Source organism: Ixodes scapularis, unplaced genomic scaffold (genome assembly GCF_016920785.2).
Source record: "Ixodes scapularis isolate PalLabHiFi unplaced genomic scaffold, ASM1692078v2 PGA_scaffold9__187_contigs__length_104089568, whole genome shotgun sequence".
In the NCBI taxonomy this organism is placed as follows: Eukaryota; Metazoa; Arthropoda; class Arachnida; order Ixodida; family Ixodidae; genus Ixodes; species Ixodes scapularis.
Window position 1 is genome coordinate 17,129,878 of NW_024609884.1, and position 12,701 is coordinate 17,142,578.

General features: G+C 50.5%; 1 protein-coding gene across 2 annotated transcripts in view; it reads left to right on the forward strand.

The window, feature by feature from the left end:
• LOC8024862 (FH1/FH2 domain-containing protein 3) overlaps positions 1-12,701 on the forward strand; it is a 182,322-nt gene that overhangs the window by 133,593 nt on the left and 36,028 nt on the right. For both annotated transcript variants that reach the window (XM_042287298.1, XM_042287299.1), the window contains 2 exons: positions 5,797-5,855; positions 11,149-11,216. In XM_042287298.1, the coding sequence (XP_042143232.1) occupies positions 5,797-5,855; positions 11,149-11,216 (127 nt within the window). The remainder of the gene's footprint in view (positions 1-5,796; positions 5,856-11,148; positions 11,217-12,701) is intronic.

Sequence of the window (12,701 nt, forward strand, 5' to 3'; positions counted from 1 at the left end):
CGGTTGCGGGGGATGCGCGGACAGGCGGCGAGGCGGGCGCCCCTATCCTATCCCGGCTGCAGCGGACGGCGTCGGCGCGCTGCCCGCGCGCCTCGGCGGTTCGACCGCGCCGCAACGGTATACTCGCAAATCTTGTCCCTCGCAGAAGCTGAGTTATGAACCGCGTAACCTCGATCCCGCCGTGGGGCGCTACTTCCCACCTCGGGAGTCGGTTAGTCCAGCAAGAAAATATGACGAGAAGCGCGAAACAGAACCGGTCGCCGCATATAGCCGGCGATCGCTCGGCAGCGCGTCGGAAGGGTCGGCGAGGGAGCCCCGGCTGTCTGTGCGCAGAATGAGATCGAGAAAGAGAGCGGGGACCAGTTCACCTCTGGCTGCCTAAATTGTTCTTCCAGGGATGCCGCCGTCGTTGTTAGCTCGGTGCAGTAAATTTATGACCAAAAGAGCGTTTACTTATGGCCATTGCACTGACATTTTTTTTTATTTTTTTTTATTGTAAGTACGTTCAAATGAAGAAAAATAAATATTGTGCATTGACGTTGCAACCCCAACAAAGAATACGAGGGATGGCTCTGTGAAGGAAGCGAAAAGTGTGTTTACGCGGTACCCACACCACTCAAAGTTCGCCAGATCACAGCTATGGCGACCTCACATCTCGCCAATTGTAGGGTGAGACCAGCATGTTATCTCGGAACCAATACACCAAGTCTTACGAAAACGAAATATCTTTAACCCTGGCCACGAGCATGATTGGGATTAAAAAAAAAAGTACGAAAGACATTACGTCATATGCGCGTAAGGCCCCCGTTTAACAAGACCGGCTTTCTTGTCTGTTTTTTTTTTCCTGGGTTTTCTATCGAATCGATCACACAAACTTTACGGGGGCTCGCCTCAGTGTCCTCTGGTCTCTGAACCCCGGCGAATTCCTCCGGCCAAAGCCACGCAAGTGGAAGACATGGACTTCCCCCGAATCGCCCGTGCATCCGTTGCACGAAGGCTTTACGCGGAAGCTCCGAATGTTCGCAGCCAGCGCGCCGCTGGTAAGAGCATCACAGCAGTCTTAACGAACAAAAGAGCGATGCATAACCATCTCTCTCCGTGTGAACCGGGCGTGGCTGCATCGACGATGTCTTATCGTCGCGCCTCGTTCAACGTTCCGACCGATGCTTGCCACGCCCCGTGCTTCTTAGTTGTCCATGCGGCAGTGTGCACATAACAGAAAAATATGAACAAAAAGTGACCCGCGCAACGCCTGCCATCGTGCAGTAGTTCCGTCGTCCGATCCGGCGTGATTCGACTGAACGGCGAGGCTCCCGCTGTGCTGGGCCGGGCCGGACGTGGGCGGGAGCAGTGCGCCACAGCAGGTTCTCCGAAACAATTGGCCTGCTTGACGCCGCTTTGTGACCGAGTGCTTCGGGCACACGCCGCCGTCCCGTGACGAGAGACGTCACCGCGAAGGAACTCTACGGCAACCGACGCCATGGAGTCACCCGAAACAAACCCCAGCGCCGCCATATTTCTTGCAGGCGAGGACTGTTGTTGTCGATTCCCGCGAATCTGATGATTCTCCGACCAGAACGCCAAAGAACGGAAGCAAGGACAGCAAAAAGCAAACAGGCACTCGCTGGGCTTGTCGGGACCAATCCCTAATTTGGCAAAACTACTTTTTGGCGACTTTGTCACACTTCAGCTGCTTGTTGACAAGCTCTTTAGGATGATCGGTTGCAATGGTGCCACGGAAACGTGGCAAAGGTCGCCAACAAGGTGTTTTTGTCGTGTCCGCGAACAGCGTTTGTTGGATGTTCGCCCGGGGTGACTCCACCGAGGCGCCTGTGTTTGGATCCAGGCGCCTTCCCTCTGGGTTGTGTAATGCTTGGGCGTTCCTGCTGAGCGCGCGCGGAAACCAGTTCAAAAAATAACAGCTTCAGCGCTTTTTTTTCTTTAGTTCCGTTTTGTTTGGGCCCCTTCCGGCTGATCTGGTTCGGCGAAAACAATGCATTGTGCAAATTAAACCGCGTGTAGCCGACCGCCTGGAAGCACTTTGTGGAGCTCTCGTTTCAAGCGTCAAGGCGGTTGTTAGACACGCCGTTTCCGGGTCCGTAACAAATCGCCGTAATGACCCACCGTCGCGGGATGTTTCCTTTTGATCTGGAATCGGTTGGATTAATGGCCCACATTGATTCGTGGCTCTTTTGTTCTCCTTACGTGGTGCGTCTATTTCGTGTCGGCCGACATTGGCAACTGCCACTTTTCATGTTGCTCCATTAAAACCGTTGACGGTTGATTCAAACTCCTCAGATTCGGCCCGTTTGTCGCAGGCGTGAAGAAACCTGCATGTTCCGAGACGGGGACGCTTGCATATTTTTAGCGTTTCACCAAATATGTTTTTTTTTTTTTTTTTTTCTCAGGGTTCGATTGCACCGCTCGCAGAGAGTAGTAGGGCACGTTAAGATACATATATACGCGTAATAATACTGGAAATAAAAAAAATTACAATGTTTTACTATGAAACGTAATTTAACACATTGGGTAACATCAGTTTTAACATCAGCGGTGTTAGTAGTTCCCACAATGGCTGAGCTAGGGGATCCTAACTTTTAGTTGACGATTGATACGTGGTGATATGTAAGGTGGCTCCGAAAATAGTGCTTGCCGAAGTGTTAAATTAAAATAAAAAAATCAACACTTTTTTTAACAATTTAACTGGCGCATTAAAAAAAAAAAAAAAAAAAAAAAACTCGCGTGCCATGTTTGCGATAGAGAGAGCATAAAAACAATCACCACAATCTCGGCCGGTACACGTATGCGACACTCGCGCGTCCGCTTTTCTTCGGAGCACGCAGATAGCCAATCGATGCTGTTAGCTGTCCCGAGCACAGCGAACGGCAAGATGAGATTTTCACTCGAGTATGTGGTGTAGAGTACGCGATCTTTAAACGAAGCCTGCGCTTCACGTCCACGCCGCAGAACACGCAGGAGGGATTTGGACGAAGCTCAGAATACGGTTAGAACTAAAAGATGCGATGCGGGCGAATCTACATTGAGCGTCGCCTTTTTTTTTTTTTTTTTTCATTTGCTCTTTGTCCCTGCGGACGGAGTATTTTTCACGTTTCATTCTATTCTGATCTTCGTCACTCGCTAAAATACTTGTTTTTTTTTTTTTATTATTATATAGAAATTGTTATTTTAGGCTACAGCAAGCGCGGTCAGGCTCCCGGTAGCATACCGTTGGTAGCGCGAGGCTAAAACTTTTTTTTTTTTATTTGGGTTCTTGTCTACGAGTTCTAGAAAAGCCCGGCATAGAAAACGTCATGTCCGTTGTCCTCGCGGGCACTTGGCATCTTCAAGCCAACCATATTTCTAGGGGGATGGACCATTCATTTGTTTTGGATGCGCCCTGAAACAGGCACGCGAGCATTTCCCAGAAAAAAAAAAAAAAAAAAACGAAGCGATTTTTGCGATGTGGCGGAAATGATGCGTGACGCGATTCCCACCATTCCGCGACGGACCTAGGGCGGCCGCCCTCCTTCAACTTGTTGGCGTTGCCCTTGACGCGCGCGGCGTGCTGCCGGAAGCGGAACGGGGCTCGCGGTAGCCCGGAGGTCGCCTCTGCGCCCGCAGAACGCCCACCAGAAAGGCGCTTCTTCAAGGCGCGTCCGCCACCACTCCTCCCTTCCTCCTCCTCCTCCCGCGATGGCGGGCAACACGCGACCCCAGAACCGACTCAGCTGCTCACTCACTAGAAAGAGTGGCCTATTAGAAAGGGCCGTGCTCGTAAACACGACACGGGAGCTTCTGCGTTCAGAGGTGATCAGAGTCTCCAACCTATTTCTTACAGTCAGCGGGGAATAGCGCGCTCTTGCGACATGGATGTGCACATTTCCTCCGGTGAACAGCCACGCGCGCAGCTCATAGAATTAATTCCTGCGGTGAGTTATGACTTATAATGTAAATTTAAGGGTTTTACGTGCCAAACCAACGAAGGGCATCTGGCACGCCCCAGCGGAGGACTGAAGATTAATTTAGACCACCTGAGGTCTAAATTCACGTATAACCGAAAATTCGGTTACACGGCGCCTTTCTACGCAATAAGCGCCCGTCAGTTTGCGGGCACCTCGGCCGGGGTTTATAACATATAGGTCAGTATAACAAATATGCAACGAAGATAGCCCAACCCTCACATTTGGTGTCCAAGTTCGCGAGCTGAATATTATTCGCAACAACTATGGAGAGGTCCCGGGATCGATGCCAAGGACCAGGCGGATTTGTTTATAGTGGGCTCGAGTTGAGGCTCCATTTCTAGTGGAATTCTATTCACTCTTGCTTACTACAATGTGGAGGTCATACAAATATGAAATAAAAATGGCGTAATCGCGTCCCGTTTAATTTTGCGTGCTGAGAAATATTTTGAACAAAGCGAAAGCATTTCGGTAGTGTTTATCGCGTGCCAGACGTGTACCATTCTTTCGTTCGAAAGCTTTAAATGTATATATATATATATAATAAATCGGACTTTTTATAAACGCGCCAGTATGGGATCGCGGTTGCACACTCGCTTCTGCTACAAGAGTGGGCGGGGAGAGAAAAGAAGCCAACAGTAAGATAACCTCGGTTCGGTCATTTCCGCCTCTCTATACGTGCGCCCGCGTGCTTCGATCGTGCCATCTTTTAGAGTCGCTTCGCTCGCCATCACGTAAAGGAGGAACTTGCCAGGACGAACGTCAAAACAAGGCGCCCCCGTCTACGTTCCGCCACTTCTCAGCCGAATCCGTTTTGAAACAAACGAAAGAAGCGGTATCAAATACATCCGTAGCTGAGGCGCCACGTATTATCCCCCTGTATAATACAGGCGCGTTGCGGCCCATACACGCGTCAGTATGCCCGAGTGAGCGCGCGCGGGTTCATGCGTGTTGTTGCACCAGAGGCGGAGGCGGAGGAGTGGCTGGACGTCCAGACTTTATGGGGGTTTGCTTTCGGGGCGGGGCCCGATCGTGGACGCCAAGTCTTTCAGAGACGCCGCCGCCGTTTCCTCTCGTCAAAGGGAGTTGACCCCCCCCCTTTCCTGAAAGGAAAAACAGGAATTTGGTGGGAACGTACCCGGCTGTAAAACAGCCCGCCAAGGTGTCCGCTCGAGGTCGTGCCGACCGTTTGTTGTTGTGCGTCTCTCGTGCGCCATTGTTATGCATTGCCCCGCGCTCCTGCTTCGCGCTGTCGACGCGTCCTTTTTGTTTTCTCGGCGCATGCTGACCGCGAAGATGAGCGCGCGCGTGCAAAGCGGAACGCATTCGAAGTCTTTCCGTTGATTCGATCGCTCTCGACTGTGATTGGGCACAAGAACTCGTTTGCTTACGCCCCTGAAACATGCTGCGTCGGGTGCTCGAGTTTGTTTAGAGCTGCTACTCGCAATGTCTACTTCTCCGCTGAGCGCGCACGAAGGGCCGATCACTGCGATGAATGGAGAGAGAGAGAGAGATAATAATGAACAGATGTGTCATGCGCCGGGACAGTGGGGACGCGAAATGTCACGGTCGCGGTGTCCCAGTAAATAGTGATCACATTTTGGGGGTATTGTGGGACGGTTCGCTCTGGAATTAAATAAGTCGATCTGCGCCAGTTTCCTGGATTGCTGCGAGTGCTTTCCGCGTGCCCGCTGGTGTAATTGACGCTCCGGTATTTTTTTTTTTTTCTTCTCTCTTTTCCGAGTGCATTGCTTACGGGCAGCAGACGCGGGTGATGACGTAGAGCGTTCGGGGGTGTCCCCATTAAGGCTGAGTCGTCTTGCTTTGCTTCCCGCAGCCGGAAGAATGCAGTCCTGCTCCGCACCCAGCTGTCCGTCCGAGTGCACGCCATCATCGGTGAGTAGCGGCGGCCGCGGCTCCTTCATTGGCGCCATCCGTCTTGCAGCGAGAGTCCGCTCCGTCAACGGGCTTTCGAGCAACCACAGTTTCGTGCGCGTCATCGAGGCGGCGAACCTTTTTTCTTCTTTTTTAATTGCATTCAGAGAGGAGTCTCGGTTAGGTAGTGCCGTCGATTTGGAATCACGGTGGCAGGCGTGACCAACTTTGATCATCTCGCTACCAGTCCGTAGCCACGGCGGGATGAGAACAGCGCGGAGCGTCTCTTTCGAATGCCCAGCCTCCGGCGCGTGCTTGTTGCCTTCCGTCGTGCTCGCTCGAGGCTCGCAAGACGCCGAAGCGCTATCGAAGGTATAGGAAGCTCGCGCTGGTAGGCGACAATTAAGCGACGAGAGGGTTCCTGTCTGTGACGTCACGACCGGGATTATCAATTGCCCATGGGAGTTTCGACGGTGTGCGTAAAAAACACGGCGGATGGTCGACGTGTTGACAGTCCGGCATTCCTCTTATCTCCATTGAGCCCGTAAGTGTGACTAACGTCACTGCTCCAAACAAACCGTTGCTAGGGGTGTTGCTATGGACGAATGCAGGGGACTGGATTTCGCTCCGCCATAACGATCGCTCAAAAATCGGACGTAGAATCTAAACGTCTAAAAATAATAGATATAGGAAAGTTAGATTTCAGACTTACTACGACAGAAGCTTGCCGAGAATCGGCTGTTTCTGAAATGTTTGCGACCGCAACTTCCGGTCCGCGAGACGTTTCGAAATGCCTGCTGCAGACGACGAACGCATGACGAACGCAGACGGAATGACTGAAGTATGCCGTCTGCAACAGTTTGAATCGTTTGCATAACGATACGATTGCGATCGTAAATTTGGGAGCACGGCAGGTCCAAGGAAACTCATCAGGTTTATAAAAACGAATTGTATGTGCCTACGATACGGAATGCTGTCTGACGAAAATCATCACTCGTATGAAAATTCGCTAAAAATACAACGAGAGAAGCATCTGTCTAGTACATGATATCAAAGCAGCGTCGGGCTGTATAGCCAGGCCCCCTTTTTGATTTTGCAGGAACAATTATTTTGACTCTAACATAATCGGCTCGAGACCCCGGACTTCGTTTTTCGGGCTCGCACTATAGGTGTGTGTGTGTTTCGTAGCCGTTTTGTAAACGTCACACCAATAAGGTTAAAAAAAAAAAATACTGCTGACTTTTTTTGTTTTTACTAAGACCCCAGATAGCGAAAGACCTGGATAAATACGTCAGATGAATTATATGTCTGTTAGGGACAGTTCGTCTGATCACACAAATGTTCACTGATGCAACTTCTGTGCCATCAGAACTCATTGAAACGTGTGCTGGCCTGCACTTCGACGTTGCTTAACAACTTTCAGCGATGATGGTACCGCGATGTGAGCATCGCGCTTCCTAGCTCCTGGATGATCGGCTTCACAATAAAGGTGCTTGCTTACACATTCTTGACGTGGAAGTATGACGTAAGGCTCTCACATCGCTCGTATTTCACAGAATTTGAATTACTTACGCGTCACAGGCCGAACCTCGTTCCGCTGTTCTCTACGACTATCATCCAGGTGACAGCCATTTTGATAGGAACCAAGGCGGCCCCTAGATAGGCTGTGAAAGTTGCGAATGAACTTTACGTCGCTGTTGTGCGTGATTCGGCTTCACAGTGTTTTCCCTTCTCAAATATTGCGGAAGCCTCCACGGGCAGGCATTCCCAACTTTGTGGGACATCGACGCCTCGGAGTATGCACTAAAATTAGTATTTCAATTGAAGAACAGACATCGCAATGTTCCCCTGAAATGTTTTAGATGACAGTCATAAAACATCAATAAGCGGTAATGAAACTTTTCGATGCGTATAGTTTTTATTTTACGGCCCTATAACGGTTTTTCTTTTCTTTTTTTTTTTTTTGCATTGATTTTTAAGGGGCCACATTCACAACATTAGTAATGCCTGCTTTTCTTGACAAAAGATCGTAATGTTTCCGAGAACTGTAATTGATTGGTTATCATAGAACGCAACTCAATTATAATTTTGATATTTCCTTGAAAACGTTTCATTACACGGAACGTTCCAGAAAGTTGGCTTCGAGTGTGGATCACAGCTGTGGACGGGCACTCTTCGCTTCCAAAATCCCCAAGAAAGTTGACCCCGAGAGAAGTTTTCGTGGCTTCGTTACCAACTTAATTTAACGAGTCGCGAGCTCCCTCAGAAAGAACCATTGAACCCGCGAAGCATCGTGCCGTCTGCTAGCGAGGCGAAACCGGTTGTGATACTTCATTACGGGCTTTTATCATTGCTATATAACAACCGAGAAAACAACAACAAAAAAAAAAGTCTTCATGATTAGATATTGAGAAGACATAATGCGTACAAAGATTTATTTACCTTTTTATCAGACAAATTCTAACTTCACATCGAGCCCCCGTGTATTTGTCCATAGCAACGGCCTTAACCGGTTTGTTTGGAGCGCTGCGCCATCTTGTGACGTCATCACTTAGGGGGTCAATTAATAAAAGTTGAATTGATCATACTGAAGACGTCACAGTGGGAGTTTGGGTGATCGTGGAAGGCGATGTTTTTGGTGGCGCACGTCGCCGATAACGTGCACATCTAAAAACAAGAAGAAAAAAAAAAAAACGCGTTTGCGAACGGGTGCTTTTGGGGGATTTTGATCTGAGCACTGCAAACGAGGTCGACTTGCACGGCTAATATATTGAAATCCTGGCATCCTTCTGCGAACGCAGGGCTTAATTTCTCGTCGCGAACGCGACGGCGATCGGTGATTAACCGACGGTCGAGATTTTCAGTTTTGATGCCGATGCCGAGGAGTTCCGATGCCGAGGAGGGAGCCGGCGCAAAGCGCGGCTCCCTCCTGGGCATCGGCCATGCTGTGACGTGCCAACGCGACGCAAAGTCGGGCCGAGCCAACCGGGCTGCAGTAACTGGGCCGCGTCTCTCGAGCTCCCCCACTGAGACCCAAGGACCGCCGTCGACGAACATCGGCAGAGGTTTGGACAGCGTTAATCCCGGTTTTTGCATACGGCGCTGACGCGATTGCGAACGCTTCTCGCGTTAATTTGTTCGGGTATACTTTGGATCTGCATGGAAACTTTCAGCGAAGCGAGTTAAAGATGTCAGTGAGCCATTAGAACGCGGATCGGCGGACAACGGACGTCTCGGACGTAGTCACGTTGATGCCCGGCGCTCATTCGCGTAAGCGCAGAGGGCGGTAGTCGTTACCTGTTTGAAGGATAGATTCGCCGGGTAACGTCGAGCTGAAATTAAGGTATAGCCGTATAAACTTTGTATGGTCGCAGTTATAGTTAGCTTGATGCAAACGATCGGTGCCCATAATCGCTTTTACGATCGGTGCCCATAATCGCACAGGACGTCCCACTAACGCTAAACACATCCACCATTCGCAAAAAACAAAAACAAAAAAAACAATAAAAAAATCTTATCTTGTGAATCATATCGCAGTCCTGGCTCTACACGTGGCGCGTGACACCTGCATGGTTCGTCATTGAGCAAACGTCATCTATAGCATCTGAGAGTGACTGCTTATAAGCCGATCATAGCTCGATTTAGAGGCGAATGAGACGGCGAGCGTTTGTGGCCGATGATCCGGGCCCGGCTAAAGTTGTATCTCGGTGTGGCAGTTCGGCTGAGACGTCTCGATCCGGCTGAGCGATGGCGGGCTAGCGCGCGCTCGAAAATAGAGGCCTCGGGCGGTGTTGCTCTTGCGTGCCAGACAGACAAAGAGCGAATGCTGCTGCCCCGCTGTCAGCCGCTACAGGGCCGCAGACTTATTGCGCTCCCGGAGCTTTTTCTTCGTCGCGCGGGGCGAGGCCAATGTCCCGGCGGGTGTCGGGGCCCTGGTTCCACTCAGACGCCTTTCAACGGCGTCGGGCTTCCCGCCTGCCCGCCACTCCGTCACGCAAACACCTGCTTGGGGAGAAGCACACTCTCGCGCAGATATCTTGGGATCCCCTCGCGCTCGCAAAGGGCCCCCCCTACCGCCTGAGCACTTTTGCTAGCTTGACTTATTGCGGTGTTGGCCTTTCGAGGATTCCAGTGATCGTCGTGCTCCGGTGGCAAAGTACTATCATCGGGGCTGGTTATACGCTCCCCGGGACTGGCACCCGACCAGACAAACGCGTGGCATTTGATTGCGTATACATTTCTTCGGGCTGCGTCACGGCAGTGGTGTGGCTTGTCTTATGTGGTATACTTTGCGAGAAACGCCAGCAGGTATGCTTCTCTGCGAAGCACACGCAGCGTCAGCCATTCATTAAGGAGCCTAGCGAATTACTGGTCAGAAATGTGATATATGCCCTGGACCAACACCACCCCGGGTAATCAATTACTGCGAAGATCTCCCTCCTGTTGCATGGAACGTCATCGCAGTCGCGTAGCGTCTTCTCAGCAATTGGACCCGAGCGTGATGCCGAATGTCCTTCGACGCGTTGATTGGACACGAGGCCCAGCCGAGCACTGACGCAGCACTCGTATCCCATTGGCGATGACGTCGAAATTCTAGTGCACCGGCTTTGATTATTCTAGGTTGTGTTGGCTGCAGTCTAAAAAAACGCCCGTGCGTCTACTTTCCCGCACAACACTCGGAGAGTCAATCACCGCAACTTACAGAGGCAGCTCAACGAATGACGATGCCGAAACATATGTTTAGACTAGAAAACGCAGTCTGAGTTGTGACATGAAGCAATGCAGAACGTCACGCTTGCATTGCCTAATGTCACAACTCAGACTGCGTTTTTTTGGTCTAAACATATGTTTCGGCATCGTCATTCGTTGAGCTGCCTCCGTAAGTTGCGCTGATTGGCTCTCCGAGTGTTGTGCGGGAAAGTAGACGCACTGGCTTTTTTTTTTAGAGTGTGGGCACCCAAAGTTGCGTCTCATCTGCTGCATGGTTCAGCGTGCTTATATTTTAGAGTTGAAAACTCCGGAGAGCAAGTCGTCTGCTTGTTGCGCAGGAGTTGCGGTGACGTCAGTACGACGCCTAGCTCTGATTGGCTCTGATTGGCTCTGATTGGCTCTGTTGAAGAATAGTGGGTGTAGTCCTCAAAGCAGGCTGTTTTGACGTCTACCCACTATCCTTCATTCAGAGCCAATCAGAGCTCGGCGTCTTTCTGACGTCACCACAACCCCTGCGAAAGAAGCAGACGAATTTGCGCTCCGCATACGTTCAAAGCGCAGCGATTGTCGTCTGAGCCTTTCGTCTCTTTCTTTTTGACAACAGAGAAGCTGCTCAACTCGACGGGCCGCGAACTGCGAAGAGCGCTCTTCTCCCTCAAGCAGATCTTCCAGGTAAGCTCGCGAGTATCGCATTCTCGTATTTTGCCAGGGTTCAAGAAGGGCCCGCTTGACGACCGACAGTGGTACGGATGAAACACCGGGCCTGGATTCGGGCCTGACGTTTCATCGAGTATTATTTTGGCTTACCTGTGTCTTCTTTCTACTGAATTATCCAAAAATTAAAACCTGATCTTTTTTTATTTATTTATTTATTTATTTATTTTTTTTTGGGGGGGGGGGGGGGGGGGGGGCCATGACCGTCGCTTTGCAGGAAGCTGAAATTTTTTTCAGGATATGACGCTAGCGGTGGGGACAGGCACGTAGCCAGGATTTTGTTTCGGGAGAGGGGGGGGGGGGGGGGCGCCCATGACAAAATGCTGTATGAGGGGAAGGGGGGAGAAAAGGTCCCAGCAAAATGGAAAATTTCGGGGGGGGGGGGGGGGGCGGCCCCATGCCCCCCCCCCTAGCTACGTGCCTGGGTGGGGATAGGGTGCGAAAGTTCGAGATCATGACGCCACCTGGACGAAAAAATAAACGCCACAAGCATTTATTTCAGTAAAACAAACTTGTCAGCAAGAGTCATTGTTTTTGTTATGAATTCAGTCCCCGAAGACGAAATGAATACGTGTTTCGGAACGCTGCAATATTCTCCTCTATTTTCACGTGACCTTCTGTTGTCACGACTGAGGAACCAGTGAATAACGACGACGCTAAAGATTCTGGCTGCGTTATGACAGATTTCTTTTTTGCTGACTCATAACGAAATTAGGGTGGACGTCGGCTCATAGAGAAATTTCGTCTTTCTCTTTCATCTTTTCATCCAGGTTACATCGTGTTCTCAACATTTTTCCAGCGTATTCCCAGCGCGAGCGCCATATTCTGACAGAGTTGCAGCTTTCTGCAGTGCGTAGTTTATGCGGTCGATCTATCGGTAGGTGGGCGGATTTCGACTGTAGACGTGCCGATCGCCGGGTTTGTGTGAGTGTGTGCACCGTACCATTGTTGCTTTGACGTCGCATGGGCTTTTGTGACCCCTTCTGCCTCGAACAGTGATAGCTGGTTCGAATTATTTTCGACCGATCGTACCGGCAGTACCGACCACCCACGCGCCGACGTCACGGGCACGTGCAAGCATGATGGGATACCGTTTACATCGAACGTGCTTTGAATGACGGATCCCGATCTCTTGTAGCAAACCGGATAAAGTAGGCCAACTTACTTTCAATCAATTTCCCGATCTCTTTTTTTTTTTTTTTTTGTTCTGTTTGGGCACCGTGACGACGTGGTGCCACAGTGTGCGTGGTTCTAATGGCGCATTTGTCAGTCCGCGACGTTTCGTAAAATAGCCACACGATTATTTGTTAGCAATGCGCGACGCGGAACCTGATAGTTCGTTGAAAACACTCGTGTCCGTGATACACGGTTAGGCATGTGTTGATCAAGAACACCCACGGTCGGACCCCCCCCCCCCCCCCCGCTCTTTTTTTTTTTTTTTTT